The 26,672-nt window shown below is 46.6% G+C and overlaps 1 protein-coding gene across 1 annotated transcript in view; it reads left to right on the plus strand.

Moving 5' to 3' along the window:
- SCN4A (sodium voltage-gated channel alpha subunit 4) overlaps window positions 1–26,672 on the plus strand; it is a 132,037-nt gene that overhangs the window by 70,402 nt on the left and 34,963 nt on the right. The window contains exon 15 of the mRNA XM_038385508.2: window positions 5,486–5,914. Within this exon, the coding sequence (XP_038241436.1) occupies window positions 5,486–5,914 (429 nt within the window). The remainder of the gene's footprint in view (window positions 1–5,485; window positions 5,915–26,672) is intronic.

Genomic DNA, 26,672 nt, shown 5'->3' on the forward strand with positions numbered 1-26,672 from the left:
GTGTGTGGTTCGCCCCCTACCCTGATTCCTGTTCTTCTTCTGTTGTCAGTTTCTGGTCACTGATCATCACCTGAGCTCACTCCTTAAGCCCCTCCAGATCTCCTATACACAGAATGTAGGATGACTGAAGGCCATGCGCTATAATTCCCCCTCCCCCAAGGGGCAGGATAACATCCTGAATTTTGATTCACTGGGTTTGTGACTTATCATTGCATGGAGAGGGGGCAGGGGGCCCCTTCCCCAGGTTGCAGAGTGCTCACACTGGAGCCCCACTAGCAACCAACCTGATTTTCCGTGGGAGACCAAGCCTCAGAGGGTGACTGCTCCGCCCTTAAGACCCACAACAGCCCACAGAGCTCTAGCAGACACTTCTGCAGAGTCGCAGGTAAAGGGGAGTAGCCTGGGCCCGCTTCCATATCCCCCCACTGGGTCCAGCTGCTTTGCCTCCTCTCTTCATAGGGAAAACAGACCAGTACTGTGTTTCTGTTTCCTGGAGCATAAACCAGGTGATGGCCTAAGCATTCTGGCTACAATGATGTATATTTATGGAGCCCTCCCCGTAGATAATGCCATGGCTGGTCACCCTTTTCTAGTAATGACACTTTGGGCATTTCCTTTGGCATTATTAATGGGGGAAAGGAGGAAGTCACTCAGGTGACAAGGTAATCAACTCCTGCCAAAACACTCCGGAGACAAGGGCAACAGAAATGATTAGCTGTAATTGGTACTTAACGTGAGTATTAAATTGGTGTGGTCCCAGGGATTTATTTAAAGACTCTGTTTAAGTCATATGGCATGAGCCATGTGAAAACAGCAGTGACCTTGAATAGCAGCTAATTCCCTTCTCAAATGTGCTTCTGGCACCAGGAGGCACAAACATCAACAGCTGTGGGGGCTGGACTGGAGGGGTCAGTTTTTCACAGCAAATGCATTTCACGTTCTGGGCGATGCTGCTGTACCCTGTAAAGCACCAGCCACTCCCATTGTGCAGCGAGGCTGGCCTTTCTCTGGGGAGGGTCGGAGTCGCTGGATTTAGCCCCAAGCACAATACTGGTGCAAAATCTGTGGTTGTACCAATTAGCTTTTTGTGCAATGGGGCATCCTCTGGAGCGAAGACAATGGTGGGAATGCAGCCAGTGCAATATGGGACTGAGGCAGGGCATCCCATGAGAGGGTCCATGTGCAGGACCCCATGCTCTTCACCACTGCGCAGTGCGGAGGGGAGCAATCTCCATTAGATTAGGGCCTGGGGCACGGCTCCTTTGCCCCCAAAGCTCCACCCAAGGGTGCTGAGTCAAGACAGGGGTGGTGGGAAGTCAGGGAGCATGCTCCCATTAGGTTACCTTGGGATTTTTGAATGCTAGGGGTTGACAATAGTGCAGATCCATAAAGAAACAGATGAATGCATGAATTGGATGATTCTGTGCCCAGTGCAAGGAAAAGCCTCTTTGCACCAAAAGGTTCATGCAACAGTTGCCTGTTTTGAAAACTCTCACACTTGCAGTCTCCCGTGGATGACCACGGATGGTCCTTGAGCACTGTAGCATCACCAACTCTCCCAAGTTGAGTTATCATGAGTCTCATGCTATTGGTTTGGTTTTGTAGGCTCCAGCTTCTGGAGTCATGTGAGTCCACAAGAATCTCAGCTTGTATTACAATTAAAAGAGATTCAAGGTGCATGCTGTAATATCTTTTATTGGACCAACTTCTGTTGGTGAAAGAGACAGCAAAGAAGAGCTCTGTGCATCTCAAAAGCTTGTCTCTTTCACCAACAGAAGCTGGTCCAATAAAAGGTATTATCTCACCCACCTTGTCTCTCTCATATACTGGGGCCGACACAGCTACAACAACATTGCAAACAAAAAATGAAAAGTAAGTTGTTTGTACTCATTAATGGGGTGAAAATGCTCAGTGGAGGCACCTGGGCCACATTTTGAAGCTTTTCTCTGCAGCTATGAGGGCTAAGAGCTCATTTTCACTGAAATAAAAGCCAAGGTTCCCATGTAACCATGTGATCCAGGAACTGGAGAGTTATAAAAAAACCCACCAAATATCGTGAGAATCACGATAAAATCATGAGAGTTGGTGACCCTGCTACAACTCTGTGAATAGTCCTAGTGAAATAGTGAACCACTCACATACTGAAAAAGAAAAGGAGTACTTGTGGCACCTTAGAGACTAACAAATTTATTAGAGCATAAGCTTTCGTGAGCTACAGCTCACTGCATCGGATGCATTTGGTGGAAAAAACAGAGGAGAGATTTATATACACACACAGAGAGAACATGAAACAATGGGTTTATCATACACACTGTAAGGAGAGTGATCACTTAAGATAAGCCATCACCAGCAGCAGGGGGGGGAAAGGAGGAAAACCTTTCATGGTGACAAGCAAGGTAGGCTAATTCCAGCAGTTAACAAGAATATCAGAGGTTTCAGAGTAGCAGCCGTGTTAGTCTGTATTCGCAAAAAGAAAAGGAGTACTTGTGGCACCTTAGAGACTAACAAATTTATTAGAGCATAAGCTTTCGTGAGCTACAGCTCACTTCATCGGTAGCTCACGAAAGCTTATGCTCTAATAAATTTGTTAGTCTCTAAGGTGCCACAAGTACTCCTTTTCTTTTTAAGAATATCAGAGGAACAGTGGGGGGTGGGGTGGCAGGGAGAAATACCATGGGGAAATAGTTTTACTTTGTGTAATGACTCATCCATTCCCAGTCTCTATTCAAGCCTAAGTTAATTGTATCCAGTTTGCAAATTAATTCCAATTCAGCAGTCTCTCGTTGGAGTCTGTTTTTGAAGCTTTTTTGTTGAAGTATAGCCACTCTTAGGTCTGTGATCGAGTGACCAGAGAGATTGAAGTGTTCTCCAACTGGTTTTTGAATGTTATAATTCTTGACGTCTGATTTGTGTCCATTCATTCTTTTACGTAGAGACTGTCCAGTTTGGCCAATGTACATGGCAGAGGGGCATTGCTGGCACATGATGGCATATATCACATTGGTAGATGCGCAGGTGAACGAGCCTCTGATAGTGTGGCTGATGTGATTAGGCCCTATGATGGTATCCCCTGAATAGATATGTGGACAGAGTTGGCAACGGGCTTTGTTGCAAGGATAGGTTCCTGGGTTAGTGGTTCTGTTGTGTGGTGTGTGGTTGCTGGTGAGTATTTGCTTCAGATTGGGGGGCTATCTGTAAGCAAGGACTGGTCTGTCTCCCAAAATCTGTGAGAGTGATGGGTCGTCCTTCAGGATAGGTTGTAGATCCTTGATGATGCGTTGGAGAGGTTTTAGTTAGGGGCTGAAGGTGATGGCTAGTGGCGTTCTGTTGTTTTCTTTGTTGGGCCTGTCCTGTAGTAGGTGACTTCTGGGTACTCTTCTGGCTCTGTCAATCTGTTTCTTCACTTCAGCAGGTGGGTATTGTAGTTGTAGGAATGCATGATAGAGATCTTGTAGGTGTTTGTCTCTGTCTGAGGGGTTGGAGCAAATGCGGTTATATCGTAGCGCTTGGCTGTAGACAATGGATCGAGTGGTATGATCTGGATGAAAGCTAGAGGCATGTAGGTAGGAATAGTGGTCAGTAGGTTTCCGATATAGGGTGGTGTTTATGTGACCATCGCTTATTAGCACCGTAGTGTCCCGGAAGTGGATCTCTTGTGTGGACTGAAAAAAAAAAAAAAAAAAAAAAGCTTCAAAAACAGACTCCAACGAGAGACTGCTGAATTGGAATTAATTTGCAAACTGGATACAATTAACTTAGGCTTGAATAGAGACTGGGAATGGATGAGTCATTACACAAAGTAAAACTATTTCCCCATGGTATTTCTCCCTCCCATCTCACCCCCACTGTTCCTCTGATATTCTTGTTAACTGCTGGAATTAGCCTACCTTGCTTGTCACCATGAAAGGTTTTCCTCCTTTCCCCCCCCTGCTGCTGGTGATGGCTTATCTTAAGTGATCACTCTCCTTACAGTGTGTATGATAAACCCATTGTTTCATGTTCTCTGTGTGTGTGTATATAAATCTCTCCTCTGTTTTTTCCACCAAATGCATCCGATGAAGTGAGCTGTAGCTCACGAAAGCTTATGCTCTAATAAATTTGTTAGTCTCTAAGGTGCCACAAGTACTCCTTTTCTTTTTGCAAATACAGACTAACATGGCTGCTACTCTGAAACTCACATACTGAATGTCAGACACATGCTTAGGTGCCTGGTTGACTCAGGGCCTATGTTACTTCTGCTTGCTAAGGAGGGAGCCAGTGTAACCCCCAAACATCCAGGGTGTGATGTTATGTCCCATCTAGTGGCACCAAGATCACTTAGAGAGATTAATGAAAAAAGAAAAGGAGTACTTCTGGCACCTTAGAGAAGATGCCACAAGTACTCCTTTTCTTTTTGCGAATACAGATTAACATGGCTGCTACTCTGAAACCAGAGATTAATGAGTTTGTTTTCCAGCCTTGTTCTCATGCTGTAGAGGCTCATGCACTAAGCTCCAGAGGTCCCAGGTTCAATCCCACCCACCGATGAGTGGGGTCTTTCGGTGTTACACATGGAGCCAGTGGTCGTGGAGAGCTGTCTGGTCACATGGTGCTGGTTCTTCCCTCTTCATCTCCTGCTGCTTCTACAGCTCTCCAGGCTCTTCACTGCAGATAAGAGCCTGTGGGGTGGAAAGGCAGATGGAACCAAGCAGGAGAAGGAGAAATTGGGGCCACCAGCAGGGGAGGAAGGAATGAGGCAGCTGGGCAGCACGTCCAGGGGAACATGGGAAGAAGGGCACCAGACCTTATGGGCCAGCTCTGGGAACAGACCAGGCAGGGGAGAGCAGGGGCAGAAAAGATGGGAATGGAGATGAAATAGCAGCACAGAACACCAGGAGGCGATGGGGTGACAGACCTTTTTACAGAAGCAATAACACACTGTGTTGCATTAAAGATACTGAAGCTATATCTGCACAGCGCAGTTAACCTGGGCTCTGATTTAACTTGGTCTCGAACCCACACACTTTGCAGTAAGGACACAGGGGAAATTCCCCCCCCCCCCAGACAGACAAAAGTTCTCCCACAATGGGCACACCTGTGTGGGAAAGACTCTAGGGTGCCTCTGCCAAGGAAGGGCACGTCAGTTTGCAGCAGGAATGCTCACTCCTGGGCGAGGCTCACTGGGTGCTCAGACCTGGGTGCTGATCACCTGGGTCAACCAAGCAGTGAAGAGCTCCTCTTACTAATGGATCAACACTTTCCTACTGTGACTCCTCCAGAGGGGAGCAACTACTGTCAGGACCACAGGGATGTTATGTGTATGGGAGGATCAGGTCCACACAGTCACAAATGGGAGGGGTAGTGTCCATAAGAGATTTTGTCTTAGTAAGGTGTGGTCCACACCAAGGAAAATATTGAGAGCCTCCTAGGGATTCCCCCTGATCTAGACCCTAGGATTGTGCTCATGTCTGACACTAGACCTGGTGTTTGCTTTTGTCCCCTCCAGGTCCTGAACCTTTTCTTAGCTTTGCTGCTGAGCTCCTTCAGCGCCGATAGCCTTGCGGCTTCTGATGATGATGGTGAGTTGAACAATTTGCAGATTGCTATTGGCAGGATCACCAGGGCGATTGACTTTGTAAAGAGAACTGTCTTCACACTACTTCACCTGCAGTGGAAGGAGAAGAGAGAGCCAGCCGAGGAACAAGAGGATAATAAGAAAGACAACTATGTGCTAAACCACATGGATTCAGGCCAGGATTCCAAGTCAGAGTATATGGATGGAGTAGCTGGGAAAGAGCAGTTGTTTGTGGATGAGCTGGACCACATGAATTTCATTAACAACCCCAACCTGACTGTCCAAGTGCCAATTGCCTCTGAGGAGTCCGACCTCTACGATGAAGAAACAAGCACTCAGTCAGACACAGAAGACACCAAGGTAGGCAATCAGTCTTTGTTTTAGCGAGCCAGCCTCACGGATGCTAATGGGCCATTTCCTGTTGTCCAGCATTCCCATTCAAGGCAGAGGGGACTGGAGTGGGATTTGCATTCCATGTCGCAGGATTGTTTTCTGTGGTTGCAGCGACAAGCCTGATGGGAATTGCATGCATGTTTAGTTTCCCAAGCCGGGATGTCAATTGAATCGATTGGTCTGTGCTGCAGACAAAGGAGCAGATGCACTAGGTTTGCTAAATCATTGCCGTTGCCCCAGGCAATTCTTCCTGCATTTTGAGCATTAAGTGGCAGCCATGGGGCGGTGGGAGAGGGAGGAATCATGCTGCAGACTGCAAATCAAACCTCCCCCCTCTCTCCAGCCCCCAACTGGGCCCCCTCCTCCACTCAGAGAGGGAGGAATCATGCTGCAGACTGCAAATCAAACCTCCCCCCTCTCTCCAGCCCCCAACTGGGCCCCCTCCTCCACTCAGATAAGCACACGGAAGAGGAGCATTTGGCCAGGACCTTTGTCCCACTGGTATACTCAACAATGGCTAGTCACCATTTGGTTGAAATTCTCTCTATAAAAGTCACTCGGTATGTGAGACTGTGGCCTCGTCTACACTTACAAATGTTGCTGCTTTAACTATACCAACCTAGAGAAAGCAGCAAAGCCCCACCTCTAGTGCTCAGGCCAGGGTAGCTGATGGAAGCTGAGGAACCAGAGTGGGGGCTAGTCTGCTCAACAGCGGTGTTGTCAGTCAAGCTCTAACCATGCAGTTCCTTTGCCATTCTAGTTAAACCACTCCCCTGAATGCCATGCAGTGCACTGGCAAACAACTCTCCTTTGTAGAGGTAAGTTGCATCTAAATGGGAGGCTTTTCAATGTCTGTTGGGGGTGATTTTTTCACACTCCTAACCAAGATAGCTATGACCCCAAAACTGTGTAGTGTAGATCTGGCCTAAGCTATCCAAGTATAAGCACCATTATCCCAGGATAATTGCATCTACAAGAGGGCTTTTACCAGCATAATGATATCAGCAAAAAAATATTGCCCCTAACTGACAGAGCTACGCAGCCCTGAGTATGAGCCATTTCTGGCCAAAGGTTCATTCTGTGTGATGGCAACACCTGGCTGTCTCTGGCTCTGCTGTCTGGGGTGGGGATGGGAGCAGGGAGTACATATCTCTGCAGTGGTTAATGTCTTGGACTAAAACCACATGGAAACATCTGCTCCCTTGTTGTCTCCTTCTTCTTTCATTGTTTCATCTCACTGTGGGAAAATGAGCTGTGCTTTATGCTGTGAAAGCCATGGCTCTAGTGTTGCATGATCCTAGATCCCGCAGGGATGAGTGCATCATAGGAACATAGCAATACAATTGAACAGTATTCTGCATGTCTGATTAGGTGATCTATTTATGCCAGTGCGTCTGCAACTGGGAGTCCACTGGTACTTGGGTCAAACCCACGTCAGTAGAAGTTGGAAGGATGAGAGACAGTGGTGAGTGGAAGGAAGGTTTATCCCTGTTTTGGGATGGGGGCAGTTTAAGAACATAACATAAGAATGGCCATACTGGGTCAGACCAAAGGTCCTTCAAGCCCAGTATCCTGTCCTCTAACAATGGCCAATGGCAGGTGCCCCAAAGGGAATGAACAGACAGGTTATCATAAACTGATCCACGCCCAGCTTCTGGCAAACAGAGGCTAGGGACACCATTCCTTCCCATCCTGGCTAATAGCCATTGATGGACCTATCTTCCATGAATCTATCTAGCTCCCTTTTGAACCCCGTTATAGTACTTGGCTTCACAACACCCTCTGGCAAGGAGTTCCAGAGGTTGATAGTGCGTTGCATGAAAAAATACTTTCTTGTGTTTGTTTTAAACCTGTTACCTATTAATCTCATTTGGTGGCCCCTTGTTCTTATATTATGAGAAGAAGTAAATAACACTTCCTTATTTACTTTCTCTATCCCACACATGATTTTATAGACTTCTATTATATCCCCCCTTAGTCGCCTCTTTTCCAAGCTGAAAAGTCCCAGTCTTATTAATCTCTCCTCATATGAAGCCATTCTATACCCCTAATCAGGTATTTGGCTGGTCGTTCCCCTTTTTAGGGTATGTCTACACTACGAAATTAGGTCGAATTTATAGAAGTCGGTTTTGTAGAAAGTGTTTTTATACAGTCGAGTGTGTGTGTCCCCATACAAATGCTCTAAGTGCATGTAGTCAGCAGACTGTGTCCACAGCACCGAGGCAACAGTCGACTTCCAGAGCTTTGCACTGTGGCTAGCTATCCCACAGTTCCCGCAGTCTCCACCGCCCATTTGAATTCTGGATAGAAATCCCAGTGCCTGATGGGGCTAAAACATTGTGGCGGGTGGTTCTGGGTACATATCATCAGGCCCCCGTTCCCTCCCTCCCTCCATAAAAGCAAGGGCAGACAATCATTTTGCACCTTTTTTCTTGAGTTACCTGTGCAGACACCATACCCCGGCAAGCATGGAGCCCGCTCAGCTACCCGTCACCGTATGTCTCCTGGGTGCTGGCGGACATGGTACTGCATTGCTACACAGCAGCAGTTTATTGCCTTTTGGCAGCAGACAGTGCAGTATGACTGGTAGCCATCGTCGACATAGTCCTGGGTGCTCTTTTAACCGGGCCCCTGGGCAAACATGGGAGTGACTCAGCCAGGTCATTTCCCTTGTTTCGTCTCATGGTGATTGAGTCCTACCGGCAGTGCACTGCCTTTTAATTTGCAGCCAGCAGAAGATGATGGCCAGCAGTCATACTGCACCGTCTTCTGCCGAGCACTCAGGAGGTGACGATGGCTAGTGGTCATACTGCACAGTCTGCTGCCAACATGATGTATAAAGATAGATGAAGAGGCTTAAAACAAGAAATAGACCAGATTTGTTTTGTATCCATTTTCTCCTCCCTCCCTGTGTGAAATCGACAGCCTGCTAAACCCAGTTTTGAGTTCTATCCTTGAGGTTTTGAGTTCTATCGTTGAGGCGGCCATTCAGTTTCTCGCAAAGCCACCCCCTTTGTTGATTTTAATTCCCGGTAAACCAACCCTGTAAGCCATGTCATCAGTCGCCCCTCCCTCCATCAGGGCAATAGCAGACAATCGTTCCGCGCCTTTTTTCTGTGCAGACGCCATACCACGGCAAGCATGGAGCCTGCTCAGATCACTTTGGCAAATAGGAGCACATTAAACACCACACGCATTATCCAGCAGTATATTCAGCACCAGAACCTGGCAAAGCGAAACCGGGCGAGTAGGCGACATCAGCGCAGTGACGAGAGTGATGAGGACATGGACACAGACTTCTCTCAAAGCATGGGCCCTGCCAATGTGGGCATGATGGTGCTAATGGGGCAGGTTCATGCGGTGGAACGCCGATTCTAGGCTCGGGAAACAAGCACAGACTGGGGGGACCGCATAGTGTTGCAGGTCTGGGACAATTCCCAGTGGCTGCAAAACTTTCGCATGCATAAGGGCACTTTCACGGAACTTTGTGACTTGCTTTCCCCTGCCCTGAGGCGCAAGAATACCAAGATGAGAGCAGCCCTCACAGTTGAGAAGTGAGTGGCAATAGCCCTGTGGAAGCTTGCAACGCCAGACAGCTACCGGTCAGTCGGGAATCAATTTGGAGTGGGCAAATCTACTGTGGGGGCTGCTGTGATGCAAGTAGCCAATGCAATCAAAGATCTGCTGATATCAAGGGTAGTGACCCTGGGAAATGTGCAGGTCATAGTGGATGGCTTTGCTGCAATGGGATTCCCTAACTGTGGTGGGGCCATATCCCTATCTTGGTATCAGAGCACCAAGCCAGCGAGTACATAAACCGTGAGGGGTACTTTTCAATAGTTCTGCAAGTACTGGTGGATCACAAGGAATGTTTCACCAACATCAATGTGGGATGGCCAGGAAAGGTACATGACACTCGCATCTTCAGGAACTCTGGTCTGTTTCAAAAGCTGCAGGAAGGGACTTTCTTCCCAGACCAGAAAATAATCGTTGGGGATGTTGAAATGCCTATAGTTATCCTTGGGGACCCAGCCTACCCCTTAATGTCATGGCTCATGAAGCCATACATAGGCAGCCTGGAGAGTAGTCAGGAGCTGTTCAACTACAGGCTGAGCAAGTGCAGAATGGTGGTAGAATGTGCATTTGGACATTTAAAAGTGCGCTGGCGCAGTTTACTGATTCGGTTAGACCTCAGCGAAACCAATATTCCCACTGTTATTACTGCTTGCTGTGTGCTCCACAATATCTGTGAGAGTAAGGGGGAGACATTTATGGCGGGGTGCGAGGTTGAGGCAAATCGCCTGGCTGCTGGTTACGCACAGCCAGACACCAGGGCGGTTAGAAGAGCACAGGAGGGCGCGGTGCGCATCAGAGAAGCTTTGAAAACCAGTTTCATGACTGGCCAGGCTACGGTATGAAAGTTCTGTTTGTTTCTCCTTGATGAAATCCCTCGCCCCTTGGTTCACTCTACTTCCCTATAAGCTAACCACCCTCCCCACCTCCCTTCGATCACCACTTGCAGAAGCAATAAAGTCATTGTTGCTTCACTTCATGCATTCTTTATTAATTCATCACACAAATAGGGGGATAATTACCAAGGTAGCCCAGGAGGGGTGGTAGAGGAGGGCAGGACAAGGCTACTCAGCACTTTAAAAGTTTAAAACTTATTGAATACCAGCCTTCTATTACTTGGACAATTCTCTGGGGTGGAGTGGCTGGATGGCCGAAGGCCCCCCCACCATGTTCTTGGGCGTCTGGGTGAGGAGTCTATGGAACTTGGGGAGGAGGACGGTTGGGGCTGTACACAGGGGCTGTAGCGGCGGTCTGTGCTCCTGCTGCCTTTCCTGCAGCTCAAGCATACGCTGGAGCATATTAGTTTGATCCTCCAGCAGCCTCAGCATTGCCTCCTGTCTCCTGTCATCACGCTGCTGCCACCTTTCAGCTTCAGCCCTCTCTTCAGCCCGCCACTTACTCTCTTCAGCCTGCCACCTCTCCTCCCGGTCATTTTGTGTTTTCCTGCACTCTGACATTGTCTGCCTCCATGCATTCGTCTGTGCTCTGTCAGTGTGGGAGGACAGCATGAGCTCAGAGAACATCTCATCGCGAGTGCGTTTTTTTCACCTTCTAATCTTCACTAGCCTCTGGGAAGGAGAAGATCCTGTGATCCTTGAAACACATGCAGCTGGTAGAGAAAAAAAAAGGGACAGTGGTATTTAAAAAGACACATTTTTATAGAACGATGGGTACACTATCTTTTATGGTAAACCTTGCTGTTAACATTACATACATAGCACATGTGCTTTTGTTACAAGGTCGCATTTTGCCTCCCCCCTACCCCCCGAGCAGCTAACAGCGGGGAACATTTCTGTTCAGCCATAGGCAAACAGTCCAGCAGGAACGGGCACCTCTGAATGTCCCCTTAAGAAAAGTATCCTATTTCAACCAGGTGACCATGAATGATATCACTCTCCTGAGGATAACAAGGAGAGATAAAGAACAGATGTTGTTTGAACGCCAGCAAACATACACTGCAATGCTTTGTTCTACAATGATTCCTGAGTACGTGCTACTGGCCTGGAGTGGTAAAGTGTCCTACCATGGTGGATGGAATAAGGCTGCCCTCCCCAGAAACCTTTTGCAAAGGCTTTGGGAGTATATCCAGAAGAGCCACGAATGCCAGGGCAAATTAATCATTAAACATGCTGGCTTTTAAATCTTTTATAGTATTTTAAAAGTACACTCACCAGAGGTCCCTTCTCCACTGGTGGGTCCAGGAGGCAGCCTTAGGTGAGTTCAGGGGGTACTGGCTCCAGGTCCAGAGTGAGAAACAGTTCCTGGCTGTCGGGAAAACCGGTTTCTCTGCTTGTTTGCTGTGAGCTATCTACAGCCTCCTCATCATCGTCTTCCTCGTCCCCAAAACCTGCTTCCGTGTTGCCTCCATCTCCATTGAAGGAGTCAAACAACACGGCTGGGGTAGTGGTGGCTGAACCCCCTAAAATGGCATGCAGCTCATCATAGAAGTGGCATGTTTGGGGCTCTGACCCGGAGTGGCCGTTCGCCTCTCTGGTTTTCTGGTAGGCTTGCCTCAACTCCTTAAGTTTCATGCGGCACTGCTTCGGGTCCCTGTTATGGTCTCTGTCCTTCAAGCCCTGGGAGATTTTGACAAATGTTTTGGCATTTCAAAAACTGGAACGTAGTTCTGATAGTACGGATTCCTCTCCCCATACAGCGATCACATCCTGTACCTCCCGTTCAGTCATTGCTGGAGCTCTTTTGCGATTCTGGGACTCCATCATGGTCACTTCTCCTGATGATCTCTGCATGGTCACCTCTACTGATGAGCTCTGCATGGTCACCTGCAGCTTGCCACACTGGCCAAACAGGAAATTGAAATTCAAAAGTTCGTGGGCCTTTTCCTGTCTACCTGGTCAGTGCATCTGAGTTGAGAGTGCTGTCCAGAGCGGTCACAATAGAGCACTCTGGGATAGCTCCCGGAGGCCAATACCATCTGATTGCATCCACAGTACCCCAAATTCAACCCAGCAAAACCGATTTCAGTGCTAATCCCCTTGTCGGGGGTGGAGTAAGGAAATCGATTTTAAGAGCCCTTTAAGTCGAAAAAAAGGGCTTCGTCATGTGGACGGGTGCAGGGTTACATCGATTTAACGCTGCTAAATTCGACCTCAACGCCTAGTGTAGACCAGGGCTTAGGTATAATCAGGTGGAAAAAAATTGTCCAGTAGAGGTTGCATACTCTACAGCAGCAGCAGAGAACCGCTGGAATATGGCAGCTCTCAACTAATGTCCTCTCTAGGGGCACATTCCACCATACCCGTCTACCTCCAGCCTCCACAACTCCATTCACCACAAAGGCAAAGCTGCCTCCAGATGGCTCTGTGGGATGTGACAACCTGTCACAAGGCAAGGAAGAGAGCTCACTGACTGTGGTTTTTACCCACCACCTTTCAGCAAACGGTACTGTCTCCAGCTGGTCAGCATCATGTTACCCTACTTGGTCTCTTCCTAGGCACCCTGCGGGGCTGGGATCACCCAGCAGAGCACATTTCAGCACATCTAGGTCTACTAAAAGTGGTCTGCTGAGCACACTTGGCCCGGTTGGAGTCAGTGGCCACTGCTGGGGCTCCTCCTCTCAGAACCTGGCCACTTTTTTAGGTGCTTAACTTTAAGCAACAGACTCAAAACTTTTGGCCTTATTTTTTCTCCAAATTGTTGTTCATAGGGAAAAATTCCTGTTTTCTCAGCCCTAAAACACCAAGGGAGAAGTTCTCCATGTGATAGGCAATGAACTGGGATTTGGCCACAGGACTCTCATTATAGGAGAAGTTGGTAGTGCCACCTATAGTTGAGGTTGCCTGACACGCTCCGTAAGAAGACCCTGTTTTCAGTTACTTCTAACTGTTCCAAAATGTGACCTTTCTGACTCAAGTTTTCCATGCTGGGCGTATGTCTCAGGAGGAATTATTCTGGAACAGTTCAGCAAAAAAATCTTCAGCCATTTCCAAGAATAATATTAGGGACTAATACATTGGTTTGTCTATGTTAAAAAATCCTTACAACTGTTTCATTGAGGAGGTCCTGGGCCTCCATGCTTTGGAGCAAGGACTTGAAATTTGGTAAGGGGAGATGCCTTTTGCCATCCCGATGAAAATCAGCCTACATTTGGCCAAGTGATAAGCCCTTGACAAATACAGTAAGCACATGTTCACTAATGGTTTCTTAGAGTTTGGCAGCTACATTTTCCAAACATTCCTTCCACACTGAGCATGCTCCAGCCCCTCACGCCTCCTTGGTATGAGTGGACTGCACATGTGCCATCCCCATCAAGTGACTAAGCATGCTCCGTTCCAGGGCTGCAGGGGCTTAGCAGGACTTTATGTGCAGTTGGTCCTCCAGGCTGCTGGAAGCTGCTGATCCACTGAAACTGAGAGAAGGAAGGCAGACCTTCTCTCAGTTCTTTCCAAATTGCTGCTACAGCTGGTGACCTGGCAGCATGGAGGTGAAGGAAGAAGCAGCTTTCTCTTTAAGGCAGAGGGATAAGGAGCAGGAATAGGAGCAGATGAGGAGGGCAGGGAGCATGGGCAGAAAGGTCTAACACCACTAGAGCACACTCCTCTTCAGAACCTGGAATCAAACCCAGCATCCCTGAGTCCTAGCAGTCCTCTGGTGTCAGCCAGTAGTTGTAAAACCCTCTGACAAAACATGTATCTCATCCTCCTGCAGTGGCTGGTCCACAAAGGATAACAGCCTTCTACTGCTGCCAGTCATTCCATTAGCTTGAATGCTGGAGGTCTCCACTGTGGGTCTAAAAATTCTAGCCCCGATGACTACTTACACTGGTAACAGCATAGTTCTGCAGGATGAAATTTCTGTTTATTCTGTTTATTTTTTTAAAAACTTAGGAAATGACATTAAAACACAAATGCCCTATTTTAAAAATGCAATGTAGAGCACTCAGAAATTAGTAAATGACAGAATTAAGGCTGCTTGTGCTACTTTCATTCATCCCTCTTGTGCGGAGACACCATGAGACATTCGTTAATTGCATGATCACAGACTGTTTTTTCCACTAGACCCTGCCTCATTCCATACTCATCCAGCCTCCAACAATTTCTTCCCCTACCCTCCTCAGCCCTTTGTGATGTGGGGCTGCATGGAGCCCCTGGCAGCATGGCTCCTGCGGGAGCTGTGAGAGCCAAGAGCACAGTCAGTTCCCCCTGGCTTGGTGCCGGCTTCTTTTTAACATTGCAGCACAGGAGGCTTCCACCCCTTGGGGATGATCAACATGTCCCCTTCTTTCCTTTCCCCATCACTTCTCATCCTAACCCCCTCCTGGGCCCCTTCCACATGCTGGATAATTCCTCCTGAACTCCTTGACAAACCTTTTTCCTGTGTGAGCTCCTGGCTCATACAAACCCAGGAACTCCCATGCTCCAAGTCAGACTCTGGATCTCTTATAAACTGCAGCCTCATGGGACTTCCTAAGGAGATGGGTTACAAATGGAAATTCATAGAAGGGGCCACGGTGATCATGCGGTCTGGCCTCCTGTACGACACAGTCGGAGAACTTCCTTGAAATAACTGCTGTTTGAACTAGAGCAGATTTTTAGAAAAACATCCCATCTTGATTTAAATATTGTCAGTGATGGAGAATCCACCCTGACCCTTGGTAAATAGCTACAGTGGCTAATGACCCTCCCTGGTAAAAACATACACCTTATCTCCAGTCTGAATCTGTCTAGCTTCAACTTTCAGCCATCGGGTCATGTTAGACCTTCCTCTGCTAGACTAAAAAGCCCATTGTTAAATTTTTGTTACTCGTGTAAATACTTATAGACTGTGATTATGGCACGCTATAGACAGTGTGGTTTAACTAATACACAGAGAACCCCTGCTGCTATGGAGTACAGGGATATAAACCCGAGAGCTACCCGGTTGAAAGGATATCAGGTCATTGTTGATATCAGCAGATACCAGTGGGCGGCCACAGAGTCAGTGCCAGGGCTGTAGATTTCCAATTCGATTATAAATGACTTGGGGGAAGGTGGTGAAATTTGCTGACGCCACTAAAATTGGATCCACTGTTAATACCTTAGAAAGGATCAGCTGCAGCCAGGCTTTCATGGCATTGTGGTGGGGGGAGGGGACCTGGGACGAAGCGAAGGGAATTTAACATGGGTAAATATTAAAGGATGCATCTTAGAATTAAAAATCACAAGGTTTCTGATGTCTGTGCTGCTGGCTAATGCCCTAGAAGACACTGACAGCGGGTGCGACACAGGGAATCACGTGGGCTGCAGTAACATTACAATGGAGAGACACGCAAGGAAAAAACCCTATAAGATTTGAGCCTGCATGAAAATGAGTCTAATAAACAAGCCCAGGGGAAATTGTTAGGGCTGTCGATTAACCACAGAAAGAAAAGGAGTACTTGTGGCACCTTAGAGACTAACAAATTTATTTGAGCATAAGCTTTCATGAACTACAGCTCACTTCATCAGATGCATTCGGTGGAAAATACAGTGGGGAGATTTATATACACACATAGAGAACATGAAACAATGGGTTTTATCATACACACTGTAAGGAGAGTGATCACTTAAGATAAGCTATTACCAGCACAAGGGGGGTGGGGAGGAAAACCTTTTATGGTGATAATCAAGCTGGGCCATTTCCAGCAGTTAACAATAACGTCTGAGGAACAGTGGGAGGTGGGGTGGGGGGGGGGGAAGAAATAACATGGGGAAATAGTTTTACTTTCTGTAGTGACCCATCCACTCCCAGTCTCTATTCAAGCCTAAGCTAATTGTATCCAGTTTGCAAATTAATTCCAATTCAGCAGTCTCTCGTTGGAGTTTGTTTTTGAAGTTTTTTTGTTGAAGAATAGCCACTCTCAGGTCTGTAATCGAGGGACCAGAAAGACTGAAGTGTTCTCCAACTGGTTTTTGAATGTTATAATTCTTGACGTCTGATTTGTGTCCATTTATTCTTTTACGTAGAGACTGTCCAGTTTGACCAATGTACATGGCAGAGGGGCATTGCTGGCACATGATGGCATATATCACATTGGCAGATGCGCAGGTGAACGAGCCTCTGATAGTGTGGCTGATGTGATTAGGCCCTGTGATGCTATCCCCTGAATAGATATGTGGACAGAGTTGGCAACGGGCTTTGATGCAAGGATAGATTCCTGGGTTAGTGTTCTGCTGTGTGGTGTGTGCTTGCTGGTGAGTATTTGCTTCAGGTTGGGGGGCTGTCTGTAAGCAAGGACTGGCCTGTCTCCCAAGATCTGCGAGAGTGATGGGTCGTCCTTCAGGATAGGTTGTAGATCCTTGATGATGCGTTGGAGAGGTTTTAGTTGGGGGCTGAAGGTGATGGCTGGTGGCGTTCTGTTACTTTCTTTGTTGGGCCTGTCCTGTAGTAGGTGACTTCTGAGTACCCTTCTGGCTCTGTCAATCTGTTTCTTCACTTCAGCAGGTGGGTATTGTAATTGTAAGAATGCTTGATATAGAGATCTTGAAGGTGTTTGTCTCTGTCTGAGGGGTTGGAGCAAATGCAGTTATATCATAGAGCTTGGCTGTAGACAATGGATCATGTGGTGTGATCTGGATGAAAGCTAGAGGCATGTAGGTAGGAATAGGGGTCAGTAGGTTTCCGATATAGGGTGATGTTTATGTGACCATCGCTTATTAGCACCGTAGTGTCCAGGAACTGGATCTTTTTTGTGGACTGGTCCAGGCTGACGTTGATGGTGGGATGGAAATTGTTGAAATCATGGTGGAATTTCTCAAGGGCTTCTTTTCCATGGGTCCAGATGATGAAGATTTCATCAATGTAGTGCAAGTAGAGTAGGGGCATTAGGGGATGAGAGCTGAGGAAGGGTTGTTCTAAGTCAGCCATAAAAATGTTGGCATACTGTGGGGCCATGCAGGTAACCATCGCAGTGCCGCTGATTTAAAGGTATACATTGTCCCCAAATGTGAAATAGTTATGGGTGAGGACAAAGTCACAAAGTTCAGCCACCAGGTTAGCCGTGACATTATCGGGGATACTGTTCCTGACGGCTTGTAGTCCATCTTTGTGAGGAATGTTGGTGTAGAGGGCTTCTACATCCATAGTGGCTAGGATGGTGTTTTTAGGAAGATCATCGATGGATTATAGTTTCCTCAGGAAGTCAGTGGTGTCTCGAAGATAGCTGGGAGTGCTGGTAGCGAAGGGCCTGAGGAGGGAGTCTACATAGCCAGACAATCCTGCTATCAGGGTGCCAATGCCTGAGATGATGGAGCGTCCAGGATTTCCAGGTTTATGGATCTTGGGTAGCAGATAGAATACCCCAGGTTGGGGTTCCAGGGGTGTGTCTGTGCGGATTTGTTCTTGTGCTTTTTCAGGGAGTTTCTTGAGCAAATGGTGTAGTTTCTTTTGGTAACCGTCAGTGGGATCAGAGGGTAATGGCTTGTAGAAAGTGGTGTTGGAGAGCTGCCTAGTAGCTTCTTGTTCATGTCCCCATGTTATTTCTCCCCCCCCCCCCACTGTTCCTCAGATGTTCTTGTTAACTGCTGGAAATGGCCCACCTTCATTATCACCATAAAAGGTTTTCTTCCTCCCCCTGCACCCCCTCCTGCTGTTAATAGCTCATCTTAAGTGATCACTCTCCTTACAGTGTGTATGATAAAACCCTTTGTTTCATGTTCTCTATGTGTGTATATAAATCTCCCCACTGTATTTTCCACCGAATGCATCCGATGAAGTGAGCTGTAGCTCATGAAAGCTTATGCTCAAATAAATGTGTTAGTCTCTAAGGTGCCACAAGTACACAAGTACTTTTCTTTTTGCGAATACAGACTAACACAGCTGCTACTCTGAAACCTGATTAATCACAGTTAACTCATGCAATTAACTCAAAAAATTAATCGCGATTAAAAAAATTAATCACAATCGCAGTTTTAATCACATTGTTAAACAATAGAATACCAATTGAAATTTATTAAATATTTTTGGATGTTCTTCTACATTTTCAAAAATATTTATTTCAGTTACAACACAAAATACCAAGAGTACAGTGCTCACTTTATATTATTATTTCTGATTACAAATATTTGCACTGTAAAAATGATAAACAAAAGAAATAATATTTTTCAATTCACCTCATACGAGTACTGTAGTGCAATCTCTTTATCATGAAAGTGCAATTTACAAATGTAGATTTTTTTTGGTTACATAACTGCGCTCAAAAACAAAACAATGTAAAACTTTAGAGCCTAAAAGTCCACTCAGTCCTACTTCTTGTTCAGTCAATCACTAAGACAAAAACGTTTGTTTACATTTTTGGAAGATAATGCTGCCTGCTTCTTATTCACAATGTCACCTGAAAGTGAGAACAGGCTTTCGCATTGCACTTTTGTAGCCAGCATTGAAAGGTATTTACGTACCAAATATGCTAAACATTTGTATGCCTCTTTAAGCTTTAACCGCCATTCCAGAGGACATGCTTCCATGTTGATGATGCTCATTAAAAAGTAATGAATTAATTAAATTTGTGACTCAACTCCTTGGGGGAGAATTGTATGTCTCCTGCTGTTTTACCTGCATTCTGCCATGTAATTCACGGTATAGCAGTCTTGGATGATGACCCAGGACTTGTTGTTGCTTTAAGAACACTTCCACGGCAGATTTGACAAAACGCAAGAAAGGTACCAATGTGAGATTTCTAAAGATAACTACAGCGCTTTTAACCAAGGTTTAAGAATATGAAGTGTCTTTCAAAATCTGAGAGGGATGAGATAGAATCATAGAAATATCGAATATTAGGGTTGGAAGAGACCTCAGGAGGTCATCTAGTCCAATCCCCTGTTCAAAGCAGAACCAACACCAACTAAATCATCCCACCCAAAGTTTTGTCAAGCTGGGCCTTAAAAACCTCCAAGGATGGAGATTCCACCACCTCCCTAGATAACCCATTCCAGTGCTAAACCACCCTCCTAGTGAAATAGTATTTCCTAATATCCAACCTAGACCTCCCCCACTGCAACTTGAGATCATTGCTTCTTGTTCTGTCATCTGCCACCACTGAGAACAGCTGAGCTCCATCTTCTTTGGAACCCCCTGTTGCGGGGCGACGACTCACCACTGCGGCACCTCCCGCTGGTTGTCCAGGGAATTAGCTCTTTTCAGCCAGGAGTGCCCTCTGCCAGTCAGTGTCTCGCCTGCTGCTGGCCCTGTGTACCTCCCGGACCCTGGTGCCCTTCTAGCTTAGGGTTCTGCCCCCTGGAAGTACCCCCTCCATCTGGGTCTCCCCTCCCCAGGGGAACCCCCAACCCCCATCCCTCCCTTGCCTCAGTGGCTACTGTCAGTCATCATCTAGCCCCCGCTCCCTGGGGCAGACTGCCGTCTGTACCACTCATCATCGGCAAGGGGGTTCGGACCAGCTGCCTCCATGTAGGTCTGAGCTGCTCCTCTGCAGCCTTAGGACCCTTTCATGGGCCTTTACCTCAGCCTGCAGCCTGGGGCTCTGCTAGGCTGGAGCTTCCCAGCTCCCAGGTACCCTCCTCAGCTTCCCAGGCAGCCAGGTCCTCCACTCTCCATGTAGCTAGAGAGAGTGTCTGTCTCCTTCTGGCCCACTGCCCTCTTATAAGGGCCAGCTGGGCCCTAATTACACAGGATACAGCTGTGGCTGTTTTCCCAAACAGCCCAGCTTTTTCGCTCTCAGCCCTCTCCCAGGGCTGTTTTAAGTCCTTCAAGGCATGGCGGGGGAACCACCCCGCCACACCCCCATCACTCTTCGTTTCTGCAGACTAAATAAGCCCAGGTCCCTTAGCCTCTCCTCGTAAATCATGTGCCCCAGCCCCCTAATCATTTTTGTTGCCCTCCGCTGGACTCTCTCCAATTTGTCCACATCCCTTCTGTAGTGGGGGCACCAAAACTGGATGCAATACTCCAGGTGTGGCCTCAACAATGCCAAATAGAGGGGAATAATCACTTCCCTCGATCTGCTGGCAATGCTCCTACTATTACAGCCCAATATGCCATTGGCCTTCTTGGCAACAAGGGCACACTGCTGACTTATATCCAGCTTCTCGTCCACTGTAATCCCAGGTCCTTTTCTGCAGAACAGCTACTTAGCCAGTCAGTCCTCAGCCTGTAGCGGTGCATGGGATTCTTCCTTCCTAAGTGCAGTACTCTGCACTTGTCCTTGTTGAACCTCATCAGATTTCTTTTGGCCCAATCCTCCAATTTGTCTAGGTCCCTCTGGTCCCTATCCCTACCCTCCATAGTATCTACCTCTCTCCCATCTTAGTGTCATCTGTGAATTTGCTGAGGGTGCAATTAATCCCATCATCCAGATCATTAATAAAGATATTGAACAAAACTGGCCTCAGGACAGACCCCTTGGGCACTCCGCTTAGTACCGACTGCCAACTAGACATGGAGCCATTGATCACTACCCGTTGAGCCCAACAATCTGAAAGATGTGGAACATGCTTTCAGAAGTCTTAAATGAGCAATACTCTGATGCGGAAACTACAGAACCTGAACCATCAAATAAGAAAATCAACCTTCTGCTGGTGGCATCTGACTCAGATGATGAAAATGAACATGCATTGGTCTGCTCTGCTTTGGATCGTTATCAAGCAGAACCCGTCATCAGCATGGATGCATGTCCTCTGGAATGGTGGTTGAAATATGAAGGCACATACGAATCTTTAGCGTATCTGGCACATGAATATCTTGCAATGTCGTCTACAAAAGTGCTATGTGAACATCTGTTCTCACTTTCAGGTGACATGATAAACAAGAAGTGGGCAGCATTATCTCCTGCAAATGTAAACAAACTTGTTTGTCTCAGCGATTGGCTGAACAAGAAATAGGACTGAGTGGACTTGGAGGCTGTAAAGTTTTACATTGTTTTATTTTTAACACAGTTATTTTTTGTACATAATTCTACATTTATAAGTTCAACTTTCATGATAAAGAGATTGCACTACAGTACTTGTATTAGATGAATTGAAGAACACTATTTCTTTCGTTTTTTACAGTGCAAATATTTCTAATAAAAATAAATATAAAGTGAGCACTGTACACTTTGTGTTCTGTGTTGTAACTGAAATCAATATATTTGAAAATGTAGAAAACATCCAAAAATATTGAAATAAATGGTATTCTATTATTGTTTAAATGTGTGATTAATCACGACTAATTTTTTTAATAGCTTGACAGCCCTAGAAATAATACCAGTCTGCCAGATCATAACGAGGACTCCTTTCCTGGAGCTCTGCATTTGGGCCACCATATCTGTGCAGAGAGAAAAGCTACTGGACTGATCAGTGTTACAGTGGGGTTTGCCTATGTCAAGAGAGTGAACAGCTACAACGTGTGCAGTTTGGAGAGTCAGGGTACAGCTACACTACAGAGGCACTGCTGCAGCGCTCCGTGCCACAGTGCAGCTGCTTCTTACGTTGACACGAGGGGTTGGTAATCCACCTCTCCGAGAATTCTTCTGCCCATCTAACTGCATCTAAAGTGGGGGTTATATCAACCTAACCACATTTCATATCCCTGATCAATATAGCTAGGTCGATTACATTTTCACACCTGTATACCAGGCCTCCGAGGGGCTTCCAGCGGCTATGCCAGAGCTGTGAGATGTGCAGGTGGGTGAATCATGGATTTTCCAGTTCACTGGCAATTCTGAAATATCTGAAAAAAATTGCTTCAGGTTAAGCAAAATGTTTCATTTGATTTCAGCTCACATCCCAAATCACTGTCCAGTTCCTTCGTTATGGTCATTTGCAGTTGTTGCTTCTCTGTAGCTTTAGCCACATCCCACGTGGGGCTTGGCTCCTTGGGAAGGTACAGTGCAGCAAGCCAGGGTGTGAATCGACAGCACTCCAGCTTGCTGCTGAGTAATGTCCCCTGGACGCTGCTGTAGCCACTCCGGCTTCTGGGACGTTCACTGCCACGTAGCAATGTCCAAGTGGGACATCACTGCATGGCAAACTGGTGTGCTGTAGATTCCCACCCTGGGCTGTAACATGCTGTGTAGACAAGCCCTCGGATCAGTCTTGGCACTTGCTGGTCTGGTGCACAATTTACAGGTGAGTGTAACCAAGAGGATAGGAGCCAACCTCAGAGATTCATAGATTCCAAGACCAGAAGACACCATTGTGAATACCTAGTCTGACCTCCCGCATAACACAGGACGTCCCCAAAATACTCACTAGAGCAGATCTGTTAGAAAACATCCCATCTCGATTTAAAATTATCAGTGATGGAGAATCCACCGTAACCCACGGAAAATTGTTCCAATGTTAATTACTCTCAGTGTTAAGAATAGGAGTACTTGTGGCACCTTAGAGACTAAGGTGCCACAAGTACTCCTTTTCTTTTTGCGAATACAGACTAACACGGCTGCTACTCTGAAACCAGTGTTAAGAATGTATGCCCAATTTCCAGTCTGAATTTGTCCAGCTTCAAATTCCAGCCATTGGATTGTGTCAGACATTTCTCTGCTAGACTGAAGAGCCCGGTAGTAAATATTTGTTCCCCATGTAGATACTTACAAACTGTGATCATGGCACCCCTTAACCTTCTCCTTGTTAAACTACATAGATTGAGCTCGATGAATCTATCACTAAAGGGTGGGCACATTTTCTTAGCCTTTAATTAGTTTTGTGGCTTCAGACAGAGAAGTAGAATGGAAAGTTCATTTCGCAGAGGATTTCAAAATTTAGGTTCATTCCGGATGGGAACGAAAACCAGACATTTCAAAATGCTCTGCAAAGAAAAACTCTGGAAAAAAGAAATTTGTTCCAGTAGATTGAAACATTTCCTTTTGCTTTTGACTTTTTATAAATGTTGTATTACGTGTAAACTTACAATATAATACCAAATAAGAAAGCGGAAATGCAGATCTGTTTCAAAATGAAAAATGACAAAATGGGACGTTTCAACCTTGTCGAACTCCCCCCACGCTCCCCCGTTTTGCCCCAAAACAAGATTCCCATGGAAGCAACCTGATTTCATGATGCGTTTCCATTTCAGTGGACCCACACACTCCCATGGACTGTAATTTCAGTGAAGTTTCTCCAGCCAGCACTACACAAAGTGAGGATCCTGTAGGTGCAGCCAGGAGCTGGGTGCAAAGAGCTCCCCAGGCCCAGATATCAGAGACACTTCCTCTGAGTCTCTCACTTGCAGCCTGCTCCTTGACTGCTCACTGCTGCACAGCTGGGAGCCAAATGTCTGGGCAATAACATGCTCCAGGTGTGCAGCTACTGCCGAGTGTCCCTGGCACTTGTGAGACCCATAAAAGAGGGAGGCTCCAGTGGGTAATTCTGTCATTGGCAGCCACATGCCATACCCAGCGGGGAGGTTCCCGCATTCCTGCTAGCCTTTCTGAGAAGCTTGGGCCATGCCGAGAGTCACACAGACACTGGCCCAGAGATAAAGGTTCCAGATGAAGTCCTCCTTGAAGTCACTGGTAGCTTTGCCATTGACTTCAATGGAACCAGGATTTCACCTGGAGAATTGGAATCTCTTGTAACTGGCTGGATGCTGGGGCTTGTTTTCTTCCATTGTCTGATGCCAAGCTAATGAACCTTGCGGGGGATGGAGGCAAGATGGGCACCACAGAGCAGCTTCCCCCTTAAACAAACATGTCAAGCTGGGGTGGGAGTAGGATAAAGGATTGGGCTACAATCCACCTACATGAGCTGGGCAGTGACAGACAGTGACCATTTCTGTAAGGAATCCTTTTCAGGGTTGTGCTCCGTCAATATCCCCCTTGCTCTGGCTCCATGGTAGAGCCTGGCTCCCCAGTGCTTAAAATGGCCTGGAGAAAGCGGGGTGGGGGAGGGAGGTGTCTGTGATAACCCAGCCGATTTAAATTTTCACACACCTGACGCAGACAATTCACAAGTTCTTTGATAAACACATCACATCAGCGACAGGTTTCAGAGTAGCAGCCCTGTTAGTCTGTATTTACAAAAAGAACAGGAGTACTTGTGGCACCTTAGAGACTAACAAATTTATTTGAGCATAAGCTTTCGTGGGCTACAGTCCACTTCATAGGATGCATGCAGTGGAAAATACAGTAGGATGATTTTATATACACAGAGAACATGAACCAATGGGTTTTACCATACACACTGTAACAAGAGTGATCAGTTAAGGTGAGCTTTTAACAGCAGGAGAGAAAAAAACCTTTTGTAGAGATAATCAAGGTGGGCCATTTCCAGCAGTTGACAAGAACGTGTGAGGAACAGTAGGGGGGAAAAATAAACATGGGGAAATAGTTTTACTTTGTGTAATGACCCATCCACTCCCAGTCTTTATTCAAGCCTGAGTTAATGGTGTTCAGTTTGCAAATTAATTCCAATTAAGCAGTCTCTCATTGGAGTTTGTTTTTTAAGTCTTTTTGTTGTAATATTGCACTTTTAGGTCTGTAATCGAGTGACCAGAGAGATTGAAGTGTTCTCCAACTGGTTTTTGAATGTTATAATTCTTGACGTCTGATTTGTGTCCATTTATTCTTTTACGTAGAGACTGTCCAGTTTGACCAATGTACATGGCAGAGGGGCATTGCTGGCACATGATGGCATATATCACATTGGTAGATGTGCAGGTGAATGAACCTCTGATAGGGTGGCTGATGTGATTAGGCCCTATGGTGGTGTCCCCTGAATAGATATGTGGACAGAGTTGGCAACGGGCTTTGATGCAAGGATAGGTTCCTGGGTTAAAAGAAAAGGAGTACTTGTGGCACCTTAGAGACTAACAAATTTATTAGAGCATAAGCTTTCGTGAGCTACAGCTCACGAAACCTGTTCCTGGGTTAGTATTTTTGTTGTGTGATGTGTGGTTGCTGGTGAGTATTTGCTTCAGGATGGGGGGCTGTCTGTAGGCAAGTACTGACCTGTCTCCCAAGATCTGTGAGAGTGATGGGTCGTCCTTCAGGATAGGTTGTAGGTCCTTGATGATGCGTTGGAGAGGTTTTAGTTGGGGGCTGAAGATGATGGCTAGTGGCGTTCTGTTACTTTCTTTGTTGGGCCTGTCCTGTAGTAGGTGACTTCTGAGTGCCCTTCTGGCTCTGTCAATCTGTTTCTTCACTTCAGCAGGTGTGTATTGTAATTGTAAGAATGCTTGATATAGAGATCTTGAAGGTGTTTGTCTCTGTCTGAGGGGTTGGAGCAAATGCAGTTGTTTCATAGAGCTTGGCTGTAGACAATGGATTATGCGGTGTGGTCTGGATGAAAGCTGGAGGCATGTAAGTAAGTATAGTGGTCAGTAGGTTTCCGGTATAGGGTGGTATTTATGTGACCATCGCTTATTAGCACTGTACTGTCCAGGAAGTGGATCTCTTGTGTGGACTGGTCCAGGCTGAGGTTGATGGTGGGATGGAAATTGTTGAAATCATGGTGGAATTTCTCAAGGGCTTCTTTTCCATGGGTCCAGATGATGAAGATGTCATCAATGTAGTGCAAGTAGAGTAGAGGCATTAGGGGATGAGAGCTGAGAAAGTGTTGTTCTAAGTCAGCCATAAAAATGTTGGCATACTGTGGGGCCATGCAGGTACCCATTGCAGTGCCGCTGATTTGAAGGTATACATTGTCCCCAAATGTGAAATAGTTATGGGTGAGGACAAAGTCACAAAGTTCAGCCACCAGGTTTGCCATGACATTATTAGGGATACTGTTCTTGACGGCGAGATAACTGGCTCTGTGGATGAGGGGAAAGCAGTGGACGTGTTATTCCTTGACTTTAGCAAAGCTTTTGATACGGTCTCCCACAGTATTCTTGCCAGCAAGTTAAAGAAGTAAGAGCTGGATGAATGGACTATAAGGTGGATAGAAAGGTGGCTAGATCGTCAGGCTCAATGGGTAGTGATCAATGGCTCCATGTCTAGTTGGCAGCCGGTATCAAGCGGAGTGCCCCAGGGGTCGGTCCTGGGGCCGGTTTTGTTCAATATCTTCATTAATGATCTGGAGGATGGTGTGGATTGTACCCTCAGCAAGTTTTCAGATGACACTAAACTGGTAGGAGTGGTAGATACGCTGGAGGGTAGGGATAGGATAGAGACCTGCATTAGGATGGAAGAACCCCATGCACCGCTACAGACTAGGGACCGAGTGGCTAGGCAGAAAAGGACCTAGGGGTTACAGTGGACTAGCAGCTGGATATGAGTCAACAGTGTGCCCTTGTTGCCAAGAAG

Source organism: Dermochelys coriacea, chromosome 27, assembly GCF_009764565.3.
Source record: "Dermochelys coriacea isolate rDerCor1 chromosome 27, rDerCor1.pri.v4, whole genome shotgun sequence".
NCBI lineage: Eukaryota > Metazoa > Chordata > Testudines > Dermochelyidae > Dermochelys > Dermochelys coriacea.